At 38.2% G+C, this 19,887-nt stretch overlaps 3 protein-coding genes across 3 annotated transcripts in view; 2 read left to right on the top strand and 1 right to left on the bottom strand.

Moving 5' to 3' along the window:
• Positions 1 to 2,786, bottom strand: part of LOC138057316 (uncharacterized) — a 4,010-nt gene extending 1,224 nt beyond the window's left edge. The window contains exons 1-2 of the mRNA XM_068903369.1: positions 2,380 to 2,786; positions 1 to 456 (exon numbers count right to left, since the gene is read on the bottom strand). The exon at positions 1 to 456 is cut by the window's left edge and continues 1,224 nt beyond it. Of these exons, the coding sequence (XP_068759470.1) occupies positions 1 to 456; positions 2,380 to 2,517 (594 nt within the window). The 5' untranslated portion in view covers positions 2,518 to 2,786. The remainder of the gene's footprint in view (positions 457 to 2,379) is intronic.
• Positions 2,787 to 4,441: 1,655 nt separating this feature from the next.
• LOC138056216 (uncharacterized) lies at positions 4,442 to 7,926 on the top strand. The gene is made up of 8 exons (XM_068902024.1): positions 4,442 to 4,716; positions 4,787 to 4,923; positions 5,879 to 6,124; positions 6,446 to 6,493; positions 6,685 to 6,729; positions 6,942 to 6,989; positions 7,513 to 7,614; positions 7,790 to 7,926. Exons 1-8 carry the CDS (start codon positions 4,442 to 4,444, stop codon positions 7,924 to 7,926), a joined length of 1,038 nt encoding a protein of 345 aa, XP_068758125.1.
• Positions 7,927 to 7,974: 48 nt separating this feature from the next.
• Positions 7,975 to 17,289, top strand: LOC138057315 (uncharacterized). Its single transcript, XM_068903368.1, has 15 exons — positions 7,975 to 8,068; positions 8,227 to 8,348; positions 8,781 to 8,872; positions 9,183 to 9,268; positions 9,359 to 9,451; positions 9,629 to 9,707; positions 11,167 to 11,311; positions 12,079 to 12,126; positions 12,655 to 12,702; positions 13,632 to 13,658; positions 14,244 to 14,372; positions 14,484 to 14,609; positions 15,223 to 15,258; positions 16,611 to 16,665; positions 16,978 to 17,289. Exons 2-15 carry the CDS (start codon positions 8,241 to 8,243, stop codon positions 17,124 to 17,126), a joined length of 1,221 nt encoding a protein of 406 aa, XP_068759469.1. The 5' UTR covers positions 7,975 to 8,068; positions 8,227 to 8,240; the 3' UTR covers positions 17,127 to 17,289.
• The last annotated feature ends 2,598 nt before the right edge of the window (positions 17,290 to 19,887 follow it).

The following is a 19,887-nucleotide window of genomic DNA, read 5'->3' as shown; positions in this document are numbered from 1 at the left end:
TCTATTCACGTCAAATTGCTGGGGAATAATGGCTAAAAAATTTTCCATAATGTGCATATGATCGCCACCTCTCCATTGCCTCCACATCATCTCGTCCAAGTAAGACTGTAGATCTTTTCTTCTAATGCCTTTCTTCCGTTTCAATCCTAATTTGAGTTGACTCCAGCACGACTCCACTTCTTGGGTGTGCACACCGGTGCGAGGATCCACGAAATTACGGGCATGCACGACAACACGGTGTCTTCGGAGGTTAGCAAGGCGGGTGAGACCTCTATACGCGCCCCAGTCGTCTGTATGGACTTCACTGCCAGGCAAAAGACACTGCTCTATGATAGGGCAAAGGGTAGCGGCATCTCTCCTGTCAACTACTGTGAAATACCCTCTGGCAGGACTGTATTCAGCTGTGATGATGCCAAATACCCATGTATCACGAGCAGGCCTCCTTCCCCTGTTGTACTGACAGAAACAATTAAAGAGAAGGTTATGATGCGAACTCGGATGGTGGGTATGGAACCCCATTACATCACAACGTACCGGCGTTTCGGGGCTGGAAGCGGAATGATGAATCATGGATCATAGTTACAAAAAATGTAAGAACCATGAATCTTTGTACTACGGCTCGGGAGAATCAGACAAAATACACGTATGAATGAATTACGTTCGAACCAGGGAATGGAGGATATGGCGTTTCCGAGAGTCCTATTTTCAAAACTTTTTTCCGGGGGAGCATGCCCCTGGACTCCCTATATAATTTGTGCATTCCGGGTTGACAGTCCCCTTGTTCCTCCAGTAACCTTGTGCTTAATGTTGAGTTACAAAAAAAATCCATACCTAGACACAATGAATGATGATACCGAATCTGGATGAAGCAGAAGTTTGAACACCAAATGATACGAAACCAGGGTCTGATTACATGGTTTTCGTCCTGGTTAGACGGGCCAAGATCTCAGCAAATGAAATTTCAGCCCGCGCTGAATAAGGACCGTAAGCACGCGCATCGACTGTGTTTTCGCATCTCAGTAAATTTTCCCACGCAAATTCACTTTTTGCGCCCGGGCTGAGATTTATCATGTAATCGAAACAACATTTCAGCTTGATGGGCGAAGCGAAATTTCGGCCGAGGCTGAAATTCTCCATGGGCCTAAGGGCCTGATTACATGGCAAGTTCCAGCCCGGGATGAAATTTCGCCCCACCCAGCGGTCTGAAATGTTGTTGCGATTACATGATGAATCACAGCCCGGGCGCAATACGCACATTTTCGTGCTAAAATTTACTGAGATGCGACAACACAGTCGATGCGCATGCTCACGTTCCTTTTTCAGCCCGGACTGAAATTTCATTTCGATTACATGGACTTTTTGCGGTTTTTTCAACCCGTTTGGGCGGGCTGAAAATTCTAGCCCAGTTTCAGAGACCGCGCTAGGAATTTCAGCCCGTTACCACTGAGAAAATCATTAAGTCACTAGGTGATCAAAAAGTCTTCGCGAATCGTGAATCTGGGAGAAAAATCTTGTAGGAATCATGAATCATTGAGGTAAAAAACGACAGTAATCAAGAATATCAAAATTCAAATAATTCCGCTTCTACACCAGACGATTTCCCCATTGACGAGTAAAATCCTCCGGCGTTAGACAGAGTAAAATAGTAAGTCTGGCCGGGTTAGGGTTACTGAAGACAGTTTTTCAGTTAGTGATAAACCATCGGCTTCATTATCAAGACAATGCGCGAGTTCATATCATTAAGCTCCATGTCAATACTAGGGAAACCACTTTACTGTGCCTTTTTGTTTTATTGTTCACGTTATCATTTAGAACTATGCATACTCTTCCCATGCCCGCCATTTCGGTCGCTCAGTTTCCTTTTTTACAAATGATGCTTAACAAGAGAAAGACAATGGTTGACAAAGAAGTTTTTATTTAAAAACCCTACAAAAAAGGCTGCATAGATGGTTCTTTGAAGTAACTTTTTCAATTGAAATCTGACATCACTTCAAATGAAAGGCGCATGCACAACTAGTCCCAGTCCTCTGCCGTGCTTTTCAGTGAAAAACATGTAAAAACTCAGGAAAAGAAAGGAAGATGCGCTTTTTTCACCGGATAATAACAATAGGGACCATTAGATCGAAGGAACCGAACGACTGTGAGTCAATCTCGTTCCCAGAGTCAGCGTTCCCTTGACCAGCGGTCGGGAAAGAGAGACTCGAATCCAACAAAGGCCATATTTCATTGGCTGTTGAAAAACGGTTTCAGTTCCTGCCATTTTTAGTCTAAACTAGAAAATCGTGCAGTAGAGTTACAGGCACTGAAGAAATGACTTTTTTAAGCATCCTTAGCAACGGTCACACCCCTTAAGACATGCTTTACATGTAGACATGTTACCTTAGCTTTGTGGTTAAACTTGCTTTCGTCACACTTGACTACAGCTCCGGCTCCTCCGAATGGTATGACTGGTCGATATTGAAGATCCACAGCACAAAAATCTTGTAATCTTCTACAGATCTGTGAGACCAGATTCATATTTAAATTTACGTTCTCTGCTATCCTCTTTTGAGAATCTTCTTGAGTGAAGGAAAAGATCACTCGGAGAAGTGTTCCGAGTGACACTTTGGGAAATTCCCCAAAGAAGCTGTTAGTACGCAGGCTTCTCCTTTTTTTGCATCCAGAGCATCTCCTGCGAAGGATGTGAAACACAAAGCAATCAACCTTCGAGTAGGTAAATTTTACCACTTTGAAACTGTTCGCAACAAATTACGATCGGCATAATCTACTTTCCTACATTTGCTGATTTCTTTTTTGTAATCCCTGCCGAATGGGAAGCTACATCAAATTCTTATCAAATACAACAATTAAACTCAATCTACTTATCTATTTATTCACATAGCATTGTATTCTATTGTCTTTGATTGATATCAAAACAGTTTTTACCTCATAAATCAGCCTAATTGCCGTACCTGCTCATGACTGCTTGAACTTAATCGTCGATCTCAGACGTTACATTAACTGTTCACATCAAGAAGAAAACCCGCTTACCAAAAAAACCCATCTATGTGGTCGTCATTTCTCTCCTTCATTTCCGTAGCACAATTGCACTGCGCACAACTTAGAGGATTAGCCAACAAATGCCGCATTTGAAGCCATCTGATTAAATCCGTGCGAGGGCCTCTCTCCAAATCGATGAGCAGGTTCAAGTCCATATTTTGTCGTTGCCACTGTACGTCTTTCCACTTTTTATTTTATACGAAACACTTCTTTGCTATTTGAAGATAACGATATTCACTCGTGTGGTCCTTCTGACGAATATTATTGTTAATCAGACCAAGCCGTTGCCATAGTGAAATAGCGTTTCCAACTTATAAGCAGCATTGTTCTAATGCACATCGGCTGCTATTAAATCACATTTCAACGCCCTCCTGATGCCCTTCTCCCTTCTGCTCAGAGCAATAATTTTTATTTTTCAATTGTTTGCCTATCATAAATGACTGGATATAGCCAAATCTAAGCAAGATGATTTTTGATAATTTCGTCCCACAATCTGAATAATGCCTCCTTCTGCAGTTAGTTTTCTTTTAACATTCCCCGGAAGTCAATTTTCACACTGCAGTGGGTGTTGGTTCGGAGCGTCGTTTCGGAGCTTGGATGATTTCGCGGAAAAAGAACGACAACCAGAAACTGTTTATATCCGAAAGAAATCTCTGTTACCGCTAACGCAAAATAAATGTAGGCAAGCCTTAATGAAACAATTTTTTCCATTTCTACATCACGTGGGTTTGGCAACACAGAGAACACAATTTTTTTTTTCGCAGTTTCGTTGTAAAAATATATATGTACCAAAAAGCTATCTCGCGTGGTCTCGCAAGATTGATCGTTTCACAAATATGCGTTTTAGAAATTTGTTGAGAAGCCTCATTTAGGGAGCGATTTTGGAATACCCGGCCACGATTGTCTTCTTGTTGCGGAATCCTTTGAATAACAATGCATGGAACAATAGACGCAATAAGCATTTAGAATAATTGCGATTACGGCCCGGGGTTTAAATCCTGCCATCGACAGATGAAGATTTTTCATTTATAGCTCTGGCTGGAATTAAACTCGCCATATAATCGGGCTCTGAAAGGATAAAAAAAGGTAACAGGCCCCGACATTAATGACATGTCGATTTTTTATTACACAACATATGAGGGGATATGCCATACCACTTTACTATTAATAATTGCCTTTCTTTCATTCAAGTTGAGTTACAGAAGACATAGAAACGAAGAAACGGCGAAACTCTGTTTAATATAATTTGTGCGCCAGCGAAAGCATGGGTTGAGTCCGGAAACTGCTAACTAAAAAGGAAACGTTTATATTACATCATCAAACAATAGTAACTTGATATGAAACACCTAAAATTTCTAGATCAAAGTCTAAGGATGCTACATTTTCACGTCGCTTATCAAACATGTCGTCAAGAAATCAGTCGAATAGCGAAAGTGATGGCGAATCTGCCACAAATGACAGAAGCCCACCAAGACGTTTTAACCGTCGTGCTTTTTCGCGAGTCTTTGTCCATCTGGAGAAGCGACTCAGAGCTGCTCCAGGTAAAAACGCCTTTCTAACATTGAAAAACGCAGGGAGGGCAAAAGAAATCGCGTTCACTAAAAACCACACTTCAAGCGAGATACAACAGTTGTTGGTTTCTCATTTCCCGACCTTGGCTAACCTGGATCTTTCGCGGTAAGTTACCGAGCACTGTGTTTTACGATCAGAAAATACGAGACTAAAATACATTTGCCCTTTTTATTAGTTTGAACATCATCAGCTCGTATGACAGAGGACATTCCATGAGTGTCGTTCACCATGGCGTCCCTGACGGGGCGAAAATTATGGAACTTTTTGGAGGGGACGCTAAGAAGAAAATTTATTTGTACTGGAGCCGAGGTGGTACGTTTTGAATGTTACTTTAGTCTTTCGTTTTTCTTGTCTGTCTTTGATTGTTTCGCACTTTTTCCTGAAACATTGAATTCCGGCCACCAAACGAAGAGAAAGACGTAACTTATAATCCCAGGGACAAAGTCTGGTGACAAATCCTAGATCTCCATTAACGGTAAATAAATAGCAATTTAAATTTCCCAGATCTAAGTTTAGCCTAATTGGGTTTAGAACAACCGGGGGAACAAAGAGGCGTAACGTTTTCGACGCGAGCCGCAGCGTTGGAGTGAACGAAAGTGGGTTTCGCGCGGTTCGCGTCGGATAGAGTGAATTGAGTGGAATGACTGGTGCCGCAGTGCTTTAGTCGTCTTATTTAAAGGTTAAAATGAATTGAGTAGAATGGCTGGGGGTTAAATTGAGTTGAGCTTAATAACTGCTGCCGCAGTGGCGTGGTGCTTGCGTCATGGACCAAAAGAACGAGGTATATCCAACACGACGACTGCGGTAGCAGTGCTTTTATGGTCCATTTCTCGTGGCCTGGTATTCTATTGCTGATCTGAAAATCGAAATTGTCGAAAAATTAAGCCCAACTTTGCTATCTACAAAAAAATATTCATTGTGTTTTATTCGTTGACAACTTTTTGCGTATCCTATTTTCGATCTTGTTGATCCAACATTTGACCCAAATGACTTTTAGTACATGCATCTGGCGGGGTGGGGATGGACTCATTCTGTAGTTACAGTGGATTTTAACATAATAACATTGCTTTTTACATCACTCAAATAATTGCATTTATAATGCATAACAGTATAATCCCTTTTACATCTATTAATTTTTGTTTCATCTACCCTGTACATTAAATATTAATTGATATGCTTGTGTCACTGCGGAGAAGCACCAAGAAACATACAATATCAACTCACTACTAGTGACATTATTTTCATTGGTTCTCTATCTCACATGTAGGTACTGCTTCATCCAACCAACCTGAGGACAACACTGCTTCAGATGCTACAGTTTTTGCTACATCTGCCGCTCTGTCATCCCCACAGTCATCAGCGCCATTATCACACTCATCCCCTTCCTCACCAACTCTCCCTTTTGTACACAATCCTCCACTATCACCTTTGCCATTAAACATGCAGTTATCTGCACATCCTGGTATCAATCAGAGTACCAGAAGAACAGATAACTTCCGTCCAAGAGGTGGACGTAAGTATAATATTAAAACAAACACAAAACGTAATCAAAGCAGTGTAATGAGGTGGTCAGGGTACTGGACTTACACATTTTCAGTTTTCAGGTCCAATTTGTAACTTTTAAGACTTCAAAATTTACAAAAATATCCACTGACTTAACCGTAAAAAGATGGTCTTTGAGCAAGTTTTGAATAAGAGACAAAATACATCTAAAGTTTGAAGAAAATAGTTCCAGGGAATCTCAGTCCTTGGTTCCTTCTGTGATGATTGGTGTGCCTCATCTCAGGCCTCACAAATACATGCAAACCACATTTTCCTCCTCTTCCTTATTTAGTTGAAACCAGAAGATATCTTGCAACATTAGCAGGAAGCAATACAGATGGTAAGTTCTCTGTACATATACATTGTTCAATTAATGCACAAATACATGTAAGTAATGATGAAACGATGCACCCCAGAAAGGAAAGGCTAAAATAAAAAAATAAGACTAAAAAAGCATCAAACAAAAAACACTGTTCATAATCGACTAATCATATAATAATGAGGAATTTTCCCACACATTTTTTTTTTCAGGTTCTGATATTAGTTTTATAACAATACCAGAGAGCGATGAGGATGGTTAGTAAAGTAAACTGTAGGCTGTAGTAGTAATGAAAAGCATATTGCACTGTCTTGTCCAAGATGCATACATGAAGATCAAAAGACATGTGAAGCACTGATCAAACAGTTGTTATGATCTTTACACATTTTACTGTTGAAGGTATTAATGTAGTGTTGAGTAGTAACCTCCAATCATTGCACTCACTACTGCAACATTTTGTCTTTGACAGATACTGATCTGTTGCACAATGACGTGGTTGTAAACCCACCTCCTCCAGGTAAATATTGAGTATTGATTGATGTTCTCAAGTAAGGGGGGGGGAGAGAGGGGGAGGAGAGGGGGAGGGGGTGGTGGGGCAGTTCCCTTCTTTACTGTGGAATAAGGGTGGGACCTTTGAACTTTTGTTTCACAGAATTACCTGAAATCACATCAAACACACCAGGCATGCACAACTAGCACCCATTTTCCAAAAGCGAGCTCAACAGGAACACACCCAAACTTTAAAGTGCCTAATATACAACGGTACTTTCTCAATATTTCAAATCTTGTTTTAAGACAACACGCTTCTCAAGCCTTTTTGACTGACGTAACAGGCAAGATAGCTTAGTCCGGGTTTTACGTCCCAAACTACACCCAAATATTTGACTGACAGGAAAAGGGGGTATATATAAGAGCTATAAAATTGACCCAACCCATTGGTGGACACAAAATTTAATGGATATTAGGAATTATTGCAAATATTGAAATTATATCTACATCCATACCGAAATGTGACGTCAGTAAGTTAATTATCAATGTAGTGATGCAGTTTTCACAAGTGCAAAGACAAAGACCACCATTCAATCTGCTGGGAACTACATCAACAATCACAAGAGCCACAAATGTGATTTCACAAAGTTCAGGTAATTAATGACAAAAAGTTAATGAAACTAATAAATTTTACAAAGTGATAAACAGTAATCCCCAACACAAAGTTGCAATTTTGAAGGATCCTGCAGCACAATTATATACTATGCTAAGTGATGCGCCATTATTGTAAATAATGACATATATGTTTTTGTCATAATTTAATGCAAGCGAGAAGAGACAGACTCCCCTACACTCTGGTGACATCAAGCACACAAGCCTTAGCCACAAACGTAACTTCACAGGGTGCAGGTAAAGTCTTGCTGATTACAATGTATGTTACTCAGTATCTAGCAGACACTCCATAGCACATCGTGTTGACTCGAAAAATACATACACTTCTTGAATATGTTTTTCTTCAGCAAACACTAACTGAAATTAAAATCTATATTTTAAAAATCATTTCAGTCGGCACAATAAAAGAAGACTTGTTTCCATATGGATTAGGAGGTAGGTATGTAATCTGTAAGTATAACTTGCACAACAATATTAAGTAGCCCAACCACACCTATTTGAAAAATCACTGGGTAAAGTTGCAAGTTGTGACCCTGAGTAAATCGAACAAATGCTTTGCAGAGTATGTGCTATCAAATAATCATATTCCACAGGAACATCAGTTAGCATGGAAAGCAGAAGCGATGAGACAAACAGGTGTGAACGTCTCCTGCAGGGTTCATGTGCAGAAGAAAACACTTTCATGGTGCCTTTGTTGAACCACTCCTTTGAAGAGGTGACTGACATTTCAAAAACTTCGTTTTAGTTGAAAACAAGCATCACCAATCTATATAATTATGCTTTGCCACCATGTGCCTACTATTGGCAACATTTGATTTGTGAGTTCAATCACAAAATAATTTTTTCATGAAACAAATGAAATAAATTGTTCCCTTGACATGAGGCATTTGGAAAGGCAGATAAATAATGTGGTCCACTTTCAAACAAGAACTGTATGGAGGGGTTTAAATAGAAGCCAGCTGCCAGGGGTTCAGCTCCATAAACACCATAAGGAAAATAGGACTGTAAGACACCCAGCTTTTTGCCATGGCAGACCACTATAGTAGTGTTATTACCTTTGATTTACCACCTGCTCACTTAAAATCTTAACCTGTATATATACACTGGTTGACCTCATCTTAGAATGTATGCATTTCCCTTTCGAAAGATATGCTGGCAGGCGTATGAAGATCAGAGGGCAGTAGTCACTGTCCTCCTTAATCCTTCCAGTCGGAGCCAATTTCAAGCCAACATGCTAAGGTACATTGTACAAGATTTTATTATATCTACACTACATGTTTAACCTTGAAAGGTTGTCGGTAAACTATTATAGGTATGCAGAACATTTGAACAGGCTTTTACTTTAGGTACGTACTAAATACTTGTTGTAGATACAGATAACGTATATAAAAGGAAAAAGAATGAGAACAATACCTAACCAAAATACAATATTTAAAATACTGTATCCAGTACACAGACACATACCCAACATTTTAGACAAGAAAACAGAAATAAGGGGAAATCATAATAACCTAACAATTATTTAATACAACTTACTCCCAATTTTCAGTGTGCTTCAAAATGTACAAGAAAATAGTAGTCGAGAAGACTGGTTTTTTTGGGCTGCGGAAACTACTTCTGAAAATGGAAAAAAAGGCAAGTAAAGCAAGTACAACATTTTTGCTAGTATTGTCTAAGTTGTTTACTACATGTATCAATTCTTGACTTGGTCATTTTCCACCTTAGTGCTCGAGAAATATGGAAATGGCTGCGAAGACCAAATAATATTTTTGGTGCCATCCACCCAACAAACCCCAGTTTTTGTTGATCGCATTGAAGGTATGTGTACAAATATTCTAACTAGCCTTAAACGTGCACAAGATTTTCAAGAAATATATAGAATTACTATAGAATTAATCTCAATGTAGCTTGATGACCATTCCACTAAAAGAAAGATACAAAATTAAATGACTGTGTTAGGAAATTGTTGCTTAAAGACCATATTGTTTACTGCAGGTCCTGTCCTCAATGACTTTGATCAAACAAGATTGTTTGATAAAATTAAAGCTATGATTCATGGCCTCAGTATGGAAAGGTGAGTCTGCATGGGATTTCTCATATATATACAGAGCACAAAGTAACTGTAAAAGCTGTATTCAGTAGTCACCCTTGGCGATTGGCCATGCGACTGCTTACTGTAGGTTGTAGGCTGTAAGTACTAATCAGATACAATGAGATGAACTCTTTTGCCTACTTTAAGGGTCTAGTTGTTTTAGTATCACCCAACTAGTCGGACAGAAAAGGCAACAATAAAGTTGGCAAATGCAAATAGAAAATATATTTATATGGGAATGAAACAAAAGAAAGTGTCCTACTTTTCGCTACTCAAGGACTATTACTAATAGTCCTCCAGTAGCGTAACCAATTAAAATGCAGGATTTGCGTTAGTCCACTAGTTGGGTGATACTAATAAACAGGTTTTTTTTCCCTCTGTATCTTCCTCAAAATTCCATCAGTCTCTAAAGTGCTACTATGATCAAAAAATCATTTTCTTCTTTTCTTCAGATTTTGATTTGACTTTTGTTCCCTGACTGATTGGCAAAATTTTGAGCTTTGATTTTGATCCAAAGGCTGTTTATTTTGAGTGTAAGGTTTGGATTTCATGCTCCACCATTATTCACGTTCAAAAGTGATCGATTGGACCTCAGGGGGTTGGATCTAGGGAAATGTGACGTAATTTACTCACTAGATTTAAATTTCAGCATGTAAATGCAAATTATTATATATGCAAAACACAAGTTTAAAATTCTGAAAGCCTGAACCTCCTCCTGCATTTTAATTCAGCCGCATACACATGCATTGCATTCTTAAACCAGCAAGTCTATGACTTCATTTTCTCCTCGATCCAGCTCTCTCAAGATTTTAAAGTTAGTAACGGTGGAGCAATAAATAACAAAATTCCGGTTAAAATAAACAGGTGTCTTTTTAAAATAAGAACTTAAAACTTGGGTCACTTAGTGTTAAGTCAACATAGTTTTGAAATCCAAAGAAAAAGAAGAAAAAAGATTTTAAAGTTAGTAATGGTGGAGGAATAAATGACAAAGTCCCAGTTAAAATAAACAGGTGTCTTTTTAAAATAAGAATTTTAAACTTGGGTCACTTAGTGTTAAGTGACCTTTAATTAACACTTAGTGTTAAGTTAACTATGTTGAGTTAACATAGTTTTGAAATTCAAAGAAAAAGAAGAATTGTTTTTCTGGTCGTAGTGGCACTTTAAAGAAATAGCAACAACAAGAAAGTAATTTCAATCTATTATTTTTCCTTGAGAACAAAATTAATACAGTGTAAATAAGACAGTGATAATTATTATGTCTCTGTAGTTTGATCTCACAAATGAAACAGCATACAAATGCAAGGCTGAGAATGTTCTGCTCTTTCCTAACAACTTACCTAACCTGCAATCATGCTCAATTTAGGATTGCTCCTATGTTCTCATATGATTAACCCAAAAAATGATAAATAAGGTAAGAAAGGGAGATGTTTAAAATCTACAGGAAGCAACATGACCAATGGAGAGAGCTGCGCAGACAGCAAGAAAATGAATTACAACAGATGACCTCTGGAAATGACCACCAGTTGGGCATTGTGGACGACAATCCTGCCGCTAACAGTGAATGCCAAGCCATCATCCAAACAAAAGTTAGCATACAGGACTTTCTAGGCTTTTTAAAAATTTATAAACCTGTAGTTTCTGATACGAATATGTTCATTCCTTCGCAAACTTTCTGCTATAAGGATCAAAAGAGCTTCATAGTTTAGCTGCCAGAAAAGCTGTTACAGGTTATTGATGGCAAATGATTTTCCCACCCAACCAGATTACCGCCACTTTTTGAAAATGCAAGCAACTCTAGGTAAATTTGAAAATTCAATGTCTCCACCCTGGTTGTCATGGTAAATTTAATGGTGGTGAAGAATCTAATCATACATGTATGATCCATACATGTATGCACACTGTGTTCTCTCATGAATCAAGGCGTATATTTTTAATTTTCATACTTGTAATCTTGATGGTAAAATAATATTTCACCGACTGAAAGAGATGCTACAATCATTCTAGAGCAATACTTAATAAAGAACTTTTTAATTTCATAGATACAATATGGTGGCTGTTTGCAGAACTTGCAAAAAAAATATTTATAATATCTGATTAAAGAAAAAGACAGCAATACAGTAACAAAAAATGATCAAAAGAATATGTCAAATAAGAAGTTCCAAGGATTTTCAAATAATAGTCTTCAAAACGAACAAGTAAAGCACATATCCAAACAGTGATGATTCCAAATTGATAACCACTCATTTTCAAAATTCTTCGTTTTAAATAACAAGTTTTAAGTGAGGGTAGAGCAGTGAACCAAACTGAATTTGTCCAGCTACCATAATGTTCACATAATTTTGGAATTTTACAGGTGCAACAAAAGGATATTACTACTGTAAAAGAAACGACTCATTCGACGGTATGTAAGCATTGCTGAATTACCGGAAACAGTCTGCAATACTAAGTGTTACAGGGCTCAATAATTATTATAATTATCAAGAATGTTCTTTGAAGGTGATTGGAACTGTCTACAAATTTTGCAAAGGTCGTGTGTCACGCAAAGTGTTGTACTCTCGGAGTTTTCGAGAACTGCAAGACTCCTGCCTAACGGTCACTCGGTCGCCTGGGGAACCTTATTTGCGAGCGCGGGCAACCAAATTTCTAAACGGGGGCCTAACTTATCTCAAGGTGCTTTATCCTCACTTTTAATTAATTAATTCTGGGCTCTTGAAAAAATGACTTGGGCTACTAACTTTTAATATTGGAAAAATTTTCTTTCATAGCAGCCTTGAACTGACATATCCGAACAGTGATGATTCCAAATTGATAACCACTCATTTTCAAAATTCTTCGTTTTAAATAACAAGTTTTAAGTGAGGGTAGAGCAGTGTACCAAATTTAATTTGTCCAGCTAACATAATGTTCACATAATTTTGGAATTTTACAGGTGCAACAAAAGGATATTACTACTTTAAAAGAAACGACGCATTCGAAGGTATGTAAGCATTGCTGAATTACCGGAAACAGTCTGCAATACAGTGTTACAGGGCTCAATAATTATTATAATTATTGAGAATGTTCTTTGAAAGTTATCGGAACTGTCTAGAAATTTTGCAAAGGTCGTGTGTCATGCAAAGTGTTGTACTCTAGGAGTTTTCGAGAACTGCAAGACTCCTGCCTAATGGTCACTTGGTCGCCTGGGGAACCTTATTTGCGAGCGTGGGCAACCAAATTTCTAAATAAATTTTTTAATTAATTAATTCTTGGCTCTTGAAAAAATGACTTGGGCTACTAACTTTTAATGTTGGAAGCCCGAAGAGCTGCGGAAAAGTCTTCTTTCATAGCAGCCTTGAACTGCCATAAGTTTTTAAAAAATAAATTTTTCGTAACAACAGTAAATAGCTACTTTTAGAAACATCAAGGCTCGCTTTGGATAGCTACATAAGTGGCTCTCTAGTCGGCTGTTGTGGTTGTTCAGGACTTTGTCTCCTATGTGTAATTTCAAATCAATATTGTGTGACAAGTGACAAGTGAAGGGATTTCCTGGTACATGTGTGACTGCTATCATCAAGATTGGTTTATGTGGTTCATGATACTGTGGAAAGAGTCCTCAAGAGATTTTGACAGAGAAAGGGAAAGTGCTTTGCCTGCAGTGGTCAGATTTTTTAAGCATACAGAACTACTGTATTGTGGTGATTGTAGTGAGATTCTAATAAGAGCAGTTGCTCCCGTTACTGAAGATTAACTAAGTTGTCTTTGTTAGGAATAGCAGAGTTGTTGAATATCTTTCTGCAGGTAACTTGATTGCCATAACAAACGAATTAGACCTCAATATAATCTACAAACTTGGCTTCCAGCTATTTACTATTTCAAACTACTTGAAATAATGTTAAGTCAAATTTCTGTTTTATTATTTACCACCAGGAACCTTTGGAAGATAAAAGTGAAGAGGTAATCATACAACCGGCTGTCAAAATTTTTTTTTAATTTTTAAAGCTACACATTGTTTCCTGTTCTTAATTAAGGAACATCTGGTTGTGAAGCTAATGAGGTTGTCATGACTTACATGTACATGTAGGAATCGGAAATTCTTGTTGTTGTCACGACCTCCATTAGCTTCACAACCTGATGTTGTCTACAAAATCCCCTGTGGCAGTTGCTCTTGGAATTACAAGTTTCACTAGTTTCTTACAAAAGACTTAGTGTTCAACACAGTCACTAAAATTAAGCTCTTGATCAACATAGACTCCAAGTAACTTATGACGTGTGGTACATGTATTATCTGAAACTTCCTTATGATTGGTTTAACTCTCATCTAATCGACATTGGAAACACTACATGTAATCTTAGTGCGTTGCCTAGGCCCATTTTACAAACATAGATTTTGTCTTATCGGTACGGAATATGAAATGATCATTACTAGACCGGACCTCGAGTTCTATAAAACAATAAAACTACCTCTTACAGTACTTTTCTCCACACAAATTCCAAGATTCAGTCATGTACATGTACATGAACATTCTATGTTATTTGTAGATAAACATCAGAAGGCAGCGACACCTAAGACTGCTTGCAGAACCAAAGGATGGGGTTCAACTACGAGTGAGATTGAACAACATAGAGGAGCCAATAACAAGATACTTTTCTAGGAATGCTTTGTACCAGGTGAAAATGAAGCAAACATTATGGATACATTAAGTACCAGTACATTTCAGGATAATAATTATTGATTGTTTATTTTAATTAAAATTTATGTCTCTTTCCACTATTTTGCAGGAGGTATATGACTGGGTTGGGTCAATGGAAAAGGCTCCTCTCTACTTTACCCTTCACACACAAGGAAAACTGATTAAACATGCAGATGAAGTAGAAGGAAATTCTGTTGTTCATGTCACTGAAAGGGTACTTACATATAGCATCATACAAATTAATATGGACAAATGAAACTATTACACAAATGATGGTAGCCCAAGTATTACTGTTGCTTTCATGAACATAAATTACCTGAAGTGAATTAAATCATGATCCTCAATATGTCAATCTGTCAGCCTTGTTGACTGTTCAACCACTTTCCTTCACCAAATATTACAAGGAAGACAAATGTACTCGAAAGCATCATACGTCATAACAACAGGCTTGCAAACTGGAAGAAAGGAAACAAACAAAAAAGACATGTTTGAAGAAATGCATGAATTCAGTACAGCATCTTTTCACCACATTTAAGAATTCGCTATTATACAGTATTTGACAAATACTGAATTGTGGAGACAAGTTGTTGTCCAATTATGCCAGTTGCCATTCTCCTTAGCATTTGCATCAGTTTAATTTTAGAGAATCACGTACTTATGCAAAAAATAACCGTAACTTTTGCAACCTTGACGTTTGTCGTTGGGATAACATAATATATAAATACATCTATAGTTATAGTTAAATAATATGTTTACCACTGCTCACAACTACTATCATTATTAGTACCCTGTCAACTCTTACACCCTTTCATTTTACTACTTCATAGGAGGCAGGACAAGTTGCGATGTTACTTGGTTCTGAGGTAAGGGAAGTACCCTACCCTAAAAAGCATTTTAATTGACCAAAATGTATAAATTGCAGGCAGCAAATAATCCGCCTATCTCCACCTAACAGAAGATATGATGAAGGCCAAAATAACATCAAATCAGCTGACATTCATTCGTCAGTGTAAATATCCATTGCATCAACAAATTTTGCGCTGAATGTTATCTACATGTATGAAATGAGACGAAGTGTAAAAAAACCCTTACTTCAACATATCCAGTACACTCAAGTAAACTCATTACCAGTAAGAGGGCATCTTTTCAAAATATGGGGATATTTGCTATATCTTGCTATATACACGTACATGTACATATAGCAATTATTGATTTTAAGGACGTACATAATCTTGCAGCTAAATGTAAACTAGTCACTAAATATAATCAGTGGTTCCCAAACCAAAGAATTGCTCTTTCGGGCACCCGGGAAGGGAGCATCAACATTTCCCATACACTCACATCACCAGTTCCCTTGGCAACAAAGCCTTTCGAGGAATCGACACTTGGGACATTAACATCACTCGTTCCCTTGGCGACGAAGCCTTTCGAGGAATCAACACTTGGGAAAGTAACATCAACATTTCCCTTGGCGACGAAGCCTTTCGAGGAATCGACACTTGGGACACTAACATCACTCGTTCCCTTGGCGACGAAGCCTTTCGAGGAATCGACACTTGGGACACTAACATCACTCATTCCCTTGGCGACGAAGCCTTTCGAGGAATCGACACTTGGGACACTAACATCACTATTTCCCTTGGAGCGGAAGCCTTTCGAGGAATCGACACTTGGGACACTAACATCACTCGTTCCCTTGGCGACGAAGCCTTTCGAGGAATCGACACTTGGGAAACTAACATCACTAGTTCCCTTGGCGACGAAGCCTTTCGAGGAATCGACACTTGGGAAACTAACATCAACATTTCCCTTGGGGATGAAGCCTTTGCAGGAATCGACATTTAGGACACTAACATCACTCGTTCCCTTGGCGACGATGCCAATAATAATTGGGATGAGGGTCTCTTGGGCTTGGGCTTGGACACTTAAGGTACACACCAGTTCCCTTTGGCGACAAGGCCTGGTGAGTAATCAGCACTTGGGACATGTGAATCACTAGTTTCCTTGGCACCAAGTTCCTTTCGTGGATAGGGTCTCAGAAAAAAACCTACATTGCTACTTCCATTGGCCACAAGGTCATTCTGGCCATCAAGACTTATTTTATTACTCCTAACAATATCCCAAAATGAACATTTTAATACCCACTTTTCAACTAAAAATACATACCGTAATTTCATTTGGGGTAGGATACTTCCCTTACGTTTTTTCATTGCAGGTTTCATTCAGAGGAAATTTTGAAGGGTCAAAAGAATTACATGCTACAATGACTGGTGAGTGCATGTTATTATTATTATTATTATTATTATTATTATTAATTATTGATCTCTGGAAAAATATGTTGAAGTCTCTTTTTTTTATTTAAATTAAAAATAAATACTTACAAAACAGTATTTCTACTACTTACAGTACACAATACACAGAATACACAAAACACTTAACACTACTTACCGATGTTTATTGAAGTCTCACGTATACATCAAAAGAACACAATTCCACCTGCCTTCAGTGGATCACAAACATTTTCTTCGAATTGTGTCATGTTTGTTTTAACTTTTGACTAATTCCTATTTTGTTGGGCATAGATGATCCCACTAGGAACAGCACATCTGGCAGGAATCAGGAGAGAGAAGGAGAGAAAGAGCTGAAAAAGAGAAAGGACAAGAGAGCAACAGCAGAAAGAAAGAGGGCCAAAAAGAGAAAGCAGCGAAAAATAGTTGATGGATACAACTAATTGTAAAATAAAATACATCACCTTGAAGTGCACAGTCTTCTGTTAAAAAAAAAAGTAATAAATATTGTTGGTTTAAGTCGGTCACACTAGATTGTAAGAAAAGTAATTAAACTTGTAGTGCAAAGTCTTCTATTTGAAATAAAAATCTTATATTATAGGCAAACATTCTTTCCGTGTATTACTATTAAAATGTAATGTTTGAAAACTAAGCACTCAAATACATTATCAGTGATGGCATAAATTTGGATATGTGCATGATGGGAAATATCAACAAATAATTTTACAAAAAAAGGGTTCTGCAAAAGGATGATACGGGGGCTGGAGAATCTGAGAGCCCTGCGAATTTCACATGTAAGCCTAAGCACCCATTCCAAGTAGTGCTGATAAACAGTTATAAGTCTAAGCACCTATTTTAAAACGGTTAGCATTCAATAACTGTGTGACTTGCAATCATGGCCCACATGGCTCGCAGTCATAACTTGGGACACTAACTCGCACATTGTCCTAACTCGATGATAAGTACAAATGATCATACTATTTTATATGGTCTCGGGTACCCAAGACAACCCTCCTTCCCAAGACAACTTTATCGAGCATTTATATGAGAATTGCGTGAACGAGACGAAGTTGGCCCTACTTGACAATGCATACATTTTACGACTCATCTTTAAAAAAATAAGCATCATCATTTGCCCTTCTTTGTAGTTCGTCTTTTGTTAAGTATAGTTGTGTCTGCACATTCAGAAGCTAAGATGGACTGATAATCTCAACTGAGCAGTAATGTGTAGTTTAACTAAAATGTATGTTTTTAAATTGACAGTTTCCGTTGGCTGCGGTGAGAATTTTGGCGGGAAAAACCTTTTCATTCCAACGCGAATGTTAGCAACATGTATAAGGTCTCAAATTGTTGCTTCTGTGATTGCGCATTTGCGATTTTGCTGTGTCTCGGGTAGTCGAGCCAAACTGTTTACATGCAAAAAAGTTGAATCGCCTGCCAGGGTTATTCGGACCTGCAGAGGCGAGACAACTCGCCTCCCCGAGTTATCTCGCCCACCTGAGTTGTCTCGCCCTCCAGTAAACGGTTGATAGATGTTTTAAAGAAATGAGAGAAAAATTTTCTTGCCCAGGGTAACTCGGGGGGAAGGATTGTCTTGGGTACCCGAGACACAAGATCGTGTTTACCAATAAAAACTTTAAAAATGAAATTTAATACTTATACATTACTGCCTGAATCTGCTTACTGTGGGGTTTGGTTAAATATTCACAATGAAATTGTTAACATATTTAAAAACAACCCTCTTACCTTTAAAGTCAAAGAGTTCTTTCTTATTCACATCTAAAGGCTATCGCCGTCTTGCGAATTTTACATATTCTCTTCTCTCCTCTCTCGATTTCTTCACTGGCAGCCATTTTGAATGTATAAATATAACTTGTTCCCAGACCTCTCGATAACAACCATTGGTTCATGAGTCGTCGGTCCGTGTACGGATTTCGTGTACGGATTTCCATCATAAAGTAATCGTGTACGAATCAACATAATTCTTCCCCCGTTATTACACATTCGTGATATATTGCGGCATCCGTGTACGGATTACTTGTATTCGTATACGAATTACAAACGACGTGCGTATTGGAGTACGGATCACTGGTATTCGTGTACGGATAGCAATGCGAGGTCTTATTGCGGAAGTCGTACTCGGTTACTCAGCAAAGTATAATGATCCGAAGAAGCTATGTAAACGCATCGTTTTATTATTTTCTCGATGTTATTGATTTTCGCATAGATTGATATTCGTGACTTTTCCATAACCAAAAAACTTGTGTTTAACCTGAAGTCCATCTTGTGAAAGGGCGTATGAACTCGCTCCTCGCGAGTCACCGGCCGTACCTTGAAGAATATACGTGAAATCAGGCGGCTTAGCAGATTTGGGATCTGGGGTTATGTAACTGAACTGGAACGGAACTGCTGGGTTCCGCGTGTTTGTTCCAATAATTTATATGCGGCATTTGAAAAGTAGAAGCTATGTAAACGCATCGTTTTATTATTTTCTCGATGTTATTGATTTTCGCATAGATTGATATTCGCGACTTTTCCATAATCAAAGAACTTGTGTTTAACCAGAGGTCCATCTTGTGAAAGGGAGTATGAACTCGCTCCTCGCGAGTCACCGGCCGTACCTTGAAGAATATACGTGAAATCAGGTGGCTTAGCAGATTTGGGATCTGGGAATTTGGGAACCCTTATGGGTTTCTGATAATATATTACATTGAAGTAAGCAAACCTCTCAGGAATGATTGGTCAATCATGCATTAAATTTCCCTGACCACTTACAGTATCTTATGAGTGATTCATATGTTAAGTGAAAAACAAAAACGTTTTGTTTTGTCCAATTAAAATGATGGATTTTGGATCCAACGAAACGTATAAAATGATTAGAGGTAACCATCAAAATCATCAAACTCGTCTTGCTAAAGCTTGCGATATCAGTTGCTATCTAGCGTCATTCCTGGGTTTATATTCAGTAATCATGTCTATCAGACTTCTGTGCAAACGAACTGGCAACAAGCGTCCATCAAATGCGTTATTTTACTTCCGTGAAGAGGAAAAAACTGGGATCGCACCAACTCGTGTCATCATTGAAAAACAACTGGACTTCAGTGTGGGAATGGTAGTCACTGTGAACTGGAATGGAGAAAAAGTAGACGCAGAAATCCTGGCCTTGGACGGTAAGTCAAAGAGCAACTTTGTTTACAAGTTATC

The sequence above is a fragment of the Montipora capricornis genome, chromosome 7 (assembly GCF_036669925.1).
Source record: "Montipora capricornis isolate CH-2021 chromosome 7, ASM3666992v2, whole genome shotgun sequence".
In the NCBI taxonomy this organism is placed as follows: Eukaryota; Metazoa; Cnidaria; class Anthozoa; order Scleractinia; family Acroporidae; genus Montipora; species Montipora capricornis.
The sequence above is the reverse complement of the archived record's forward strand: the minus strand, read 5'-3'. Positions and strand labels throughout refer to the sequence as shown.